The sequence below is a fragment of the Musca vetustissima genome, unplaced genomic scaffold (genome assembly GCF_032173495.1).
Source record: "Musca vetustissima isolate MV318-11 ecotype Yass unplaced genomic scaffold, APGP_CSIRO_Mvet_v1 utg71080, whole genome shotgun sequence".
NCBI classification, from domain to species: domain Eukaryota; kingdom Metazoa; phylum Arthropoda; class Insecta; order Diptera; family Muscidae; genus Musca; species Musca vetustissima.
Genome location: NW_026885555.1, coordinates 16,287 through 21,649, shown reverse-complemented (window position 1 = coordinate 21,649; position 5,363 = coordinate 16,287). Strand labels below are relative to the sequence as shown.

General features: G+C 36.6%; 1 protein-coding gene across 1 annotated transcript; it reads left to right on the top strand.

Moving 5' to 3' along the window:
- Nucleotides 1-2,521: 2,521 nt before the first annotated feature.
- Nucleotides 2,522-3,538, top strand: LOC133332791 (uncharacterized). Its single transcript, XM_061541164.1, has one exon. The coding sequence runs from the start codon at nucleotides 2,522-2,524 to the stop codon at nucleotides 3,536-3,538; it is 1,017 nt and encodes a 338-aa protein (XP_061397148.1).
- The last annotated feature ends 1,825 nt before the right edge of the window (nucleotides 3,539-5,363 follow it).

Genomic DNA, 5,363 nt, shown 5'->3' with positions numbered 1-5,363 from the left:
GGAGTTTGTAACGCCTCGAAATATTGGCCTTAGACTAACCTTTTAGTATAGCGATCTTAGCTAGCTGAATCGATGTAAACATGTGTGTCTATCCACCCTTCTGTCCATTATCGCATTTGTAAATGCAATATAGGCCAGATGTATGGACCAATTGTCAGGAAATTTTGCATGTAGGTTCGGTTCGGGTCAAAAATTCCCCTAATGACGATATCTCTCAAAGGGAATACTCGATTTCATCCAAACTTTGCACATCTTAATATTTCTTTCAAGCTTAGTTTAAGGAGACCCCACCCATTGTCGGTTTCAAAAAAATTAATTTTGTATTTCGATTTAAGGGAACCCCCCCTTTCACGATTTTAATTTTTCAAGATTTTCAATGGGCTGGTAAATCAATACCAATGCTTTACACATATCTAACTGAAGATTTAAAATAGAAGAAAAATAATTTACAAAAAATTTTTGTTGTTGTTTTGTTGTTGTTTTTTGTAATTAAAGAAAAGTCCTTATTTTTGATGGCGGGCATGATAACCCCTCACTGGAACATCGGAATCCGAAAATTCCAACGGTGTTAGAAAGAGTACATGTCTGGCTCTCGTATGAACTAGGATTATTGACTTCGCTCTAAAATTAACAAAATGGTGGACCTTTGAAAAAATATTTTTGGAAAATCGCCGATTTTTTACCAAAACCCAAGTCAAAAAATAAGGAAGATCTTCACCGATTGGCTTCATCCTAGTTCATACGATAGCTATACACTCACAGAGAAACGTGTACAAGTTTGAAATCGATTGGGTTATTTTGAGTTTTTGAGTTATCGTGCCCGCCATTCGCAAAAAAATGTTTATAGTAAAACGCGTTTAAAGTTTGAGAAGCCCTTCAGCCGTCACTTGATGCTGACACAATAAATCGGCTATATCTCCAAGAGTTCTTGAGATTTTCATTTGAAATTTTGTAGGCACATTCTATAATTAGTGTAGATTCGAATTATATCAACAAAATTTTTGACCCCGAGAATGGGGGGTCCCCTTAATTCGAACCTACACTAATTCAAGAATTTTCCTATACATTTTCAAGTGAAAATCTCAACAATTTTTGAAGATATAGCCGATTTATTGCATTAGCATCAAGTGACAACAAGAGGGCTTCTCAAACTTTAATCGCGTTTTTCTCCAAACAGCGTTTTTGAGATAACTCAAAAACTAATAACCCAATCGATTTCAAATTTTGGGACGTTTCTCTGTGAGTGTATAGCAATCGTATGAACTGGGATAGAGATTTTCCAAAAATATTTTTTTCAAAGGTCCACCATTTTGTTAATTTTTGAGCGAAGTCATACGAGAGCCAGACATTTCTAACACCGTTGGAATTTTCGGATTCCGATGTTCCAGTGAGGAGTTATCATGCCCGCCATCAAAAATAAGGACTTTTCTTTGATCACAAAAAACAACAACAAAATGTTTTCTTCCTTTTTAAATCTTCAAATATATATGTGCACAGTTACAAACCTTAACAAGCATTCGTATTCATTTACCAGCCCATTTAAAATCTTAAAAATAAAAAAATTGAGAATGGGGAGGGGGGTGCTCTTAAGCTCGAAGATGTGGAATATCGGTTAACTCCTTTTGGTGCTTCCCCCACAAAGGGTCCAAATTTTCTATATTTATAAATCCAATATCAGGCGAATGGAATGTCCGATTTGAACCAAACTTTGCACTACCTATGACCTTTACTAAGACTAGATCAAGTTTGATGATGGGACTCATCGGTCCACTCCTTCTGTTATCTCCCCCACAAAGGGTCCAAATTTTTTATATTTATAAATCCAATATCAGTGAATGGAATGTCCGATTTTATCCAAGCTTGGCACAACCTGGTATCTTTGCCAAATCTAAATCAAGCCCGCATATGACATCCATTCGTCCTCTCCTTCTGGTACCTCCTATACAAATCGTCGACATTTTCGGGCATTCCATTCAATGTATATATGGAAGCTTTATCTAAGTATGTACCGATTTTCACCTGTACCACGGTGTGGTGTAGGGTAAAAACTTTTTATGTAAAATTATTAATTGTTACAATACTTTTTAAGCTATACTCGTATAACTGCGTCCAATACTTATTTAGAATGAGGATGTTAAAATAATATTTCTCCAAGGTCAAGGTCATAATTTCCCAACGTTATCATATTTAAAATAAACAGAGCCATGCTCACATTCAATATAAATTGCAAGGCGTCAACGTAACAATAATCTTCAATGTTTAGATTGCATTCGATGCAACCCGAAGATCGATTGTAATAACTGATAATCGCAATACCACATAGAGATAGGAATTTCCTATTGGAAAAATCTATTAAAATAGTAGCTACAATCCCCCTAAACTAATCAGTTTAAATTTACAATTCAAAATGACAATACTAGACGCGAAAGAAATAATAACTATTGCAATAATCGCGCTAAGTATCAGCATTTCATGCGGTGTTGAAAACTATGAAGGCGATCTACTTAGTACGGCGAATAAAATGGAAATTGACTATGGAAATAATATTGAAGAAACCACAGCTTTATATGAAAAGGTTCAACGTGAATTGGAAATCTTAACGATGCTCAAGAATCGTCTGCAGCGACGGCTGAAAACCGATAATGGCCAAACGTTGGCAAGCACCTTGTGTTCGGGTGATACGAAATCAATTAAACGCGAAATTCAGACACAAATCGATATGATTTTGGAACGTTATGACGCGCAATTGGTCGATGACATTGTGCACGAGGCAATGACGGAGGTATTTGGCTGTAAAACACCATCACAAATGTCCAGTTTATTATGGTCCATATATCGAGCCGATAACCTAAAGTCCTTTGAATTAATGGTGCAATTTCAATTGACATTTTTCCATAATGCCCTCAAACGTCAACAGGCAGCTGATATGGAGTTTCAACGTGTCTTTGGCAAGAATCTATACAAATTTAAACAGTCGCCCTTTTACCCGAGCCTCAGTGGAAATTTGAAACAAAAAATCGATTTGGCCATATTGCAGTTATTAAGAAACATGCAATACTTATTATTTCATGAACACTTTTGTCTAATGAATTCAAAATATTCCGAATATATTTATACGGCAATGGGTCAGAGAAACTTGGATTCATTTAGTCGTTATATTTGGTTGTGGCATGATAAGCGTAGTATAGACATAACTGGTCATATCAAGGCCATGCCCCACGATTGGAATCGAACGGATACCAGTGATTTATTAGTTCAGCTGAAGGGCACGGAATATGATGTCATTTATTATATGAGAAAAGAGGATAAAATGATTGCCGGTTGGGAACCCCAAGCAATCGGACCAATGAACTCTATTTGGAATGTTGAACTTATTGATAACGATCGTGTTGTTTTCTATCAGGGCAATTATATTATGTGTTCGACAGATGAGAAACACGATGGTGAACGGCGTACAGTGAGAGCATATGAACGTGGCACTTATACGTTCGAATCGAATGAGTGCCAGTGGTTGCTGGGAACTTGTAATCGTAAATAAGATTTAGAATTTTTAATCTGTATATTTTAATATTTAAACATAAAGTAAATAAATAAAATATACATTTGAATATTGCGAATAGAATTTATTTTTTCAATAAAAAAGGCGTTTTACAAAAAAAATAAAAAATAATTCAAATAGTGTTCCGAAAGCGTTGCCAATGCCCGGATTTCTGAATTACAATTCATACAACTTTAAGTTTCGTCTGGTTTCTTTTTATTTACCTACTTTACGAGCTTGTTGCTCGACACTAAACCTTGTTTGATATATGGCTTTTGGTATTTTATATCGAAATAATTTGGAAAATGCATATGCGAATTTTATAACACAATGCAGAGTAACAACCACCAAGTGTGGGGGAGTGGTGAGGACGTAACCAAAACAAAACTCTGCCGAACAATGAGTGGTGGTGGTGTTTTTTCTTTGAGAGGAATACATTTGTTTTTGGTCAAAAATATAGAAATAGAGAGAGAGGAAAATATGTAGATCAAAGTAAGAAAATAGTTTTGATATTAATGAAAAGTTTACAGTTTTTGGAAAACATTTTTATTCTTATTCTAAGCGAGGTACATCTTCCACATGGAAAAAATAAACTATGAATGAAATTAGGAAAATATTCATTACATTTTTTTTCTGTGTACAGTCTAAGTCATCGTCCATAAGGCCATCTTCTTCGTCAGAATACAACTCAACAGCAGCTCAATCTGCAACATGTATCTTCACACTTTGCTTTTCCTATTCCTGAGTATGTATCACTTCTGCAATTTAATTATAACGGTCTTCGAGGGGAAATGAACAAGATTGTTGATTTTCTGAATCAGAAGACTTAAACCAAACTTAGTGTAAATTCTAAAATACAGCATTGAGATGTTCTTCGGGTACTATGTGACGGGACCCTGGTGGCCAGTCATTTCACTTGGATCAAACTACCTCCCCATAATTATCTAGATCACAAAACCGGCTGATTTCATCTCCATCTTTAACTATAGAAAACCAACTGCCAGGGTTTCAGCAATTGTTCAGATAATTTTCCATTCCTTATGATACATGGGTAGTAGAAAGGAATTTCATGGACAACTTTGCAGCTGGAGCCAGTCCCAGGGTCAGAGAACTCACACTCTAGTTCAGCAGATTAGTCGCGGAGTATAAACGGAATCTGAAGTTCTGCAACATTAGAATCGGTGTGAGTAAACGTTGGCTAAGTGGCTCTCGAAACTGTGACTGACTTATTGCAAGAGATACATCTGTGCTTTTAACCGATAGTATTTTAATAGTTATTTTAACCGATAGCATACCGATAACGAAAGTGCGAGCATTTGAAGTGCTGCAACATTGGTATCGGTGTGAGTAAATTTTGGCTAAGTCGCTCTCGAACCCTGGTAAGAACCAGATATTTAACGACGAAACTGTGACTGATCGCAAGAGATGCGTCTGTTATTTTATACGGAGCATCCCGACAACGACAGGGCGAAGCGAATAATGCTACGTCGTATAAGGTCTCTTCCCGTCGAGGAGGCGGATGACGTTGCAAATGTCATCCTTTTGGATAGTAATTTTGAAACGGCTGGATGTGCCAGGAGTTGAGTATTTGACTAGACTCCGCACTATCCTTAAGCATAGGAAAGTTAACTACCAGGGTTTCAGAGAGTTCACCAAACATCGTTTAAAAAAAAATGTCATTCCTTTTTACGCTGAAAGGAAATTCAGGGAGCCGATACCTGGGTCAGGGAACTCACGTTGGGGGTCAGTGGATTAATCTTGGATCATAAGCGAAATAAATGTTGGAGAATCTGAAGTGGTATCCCATTAGAACCGGTGAGTACAC

What these genes read in the sequence shown, in the direction of transcription:
- LOC133332791 (XM_061541164.1), top strand. Translation starts at nt 2,522, where the DNA reads ATGGAAATTGACTATGGAAATAATATTGAAGAAACCACAGCTTTATAT.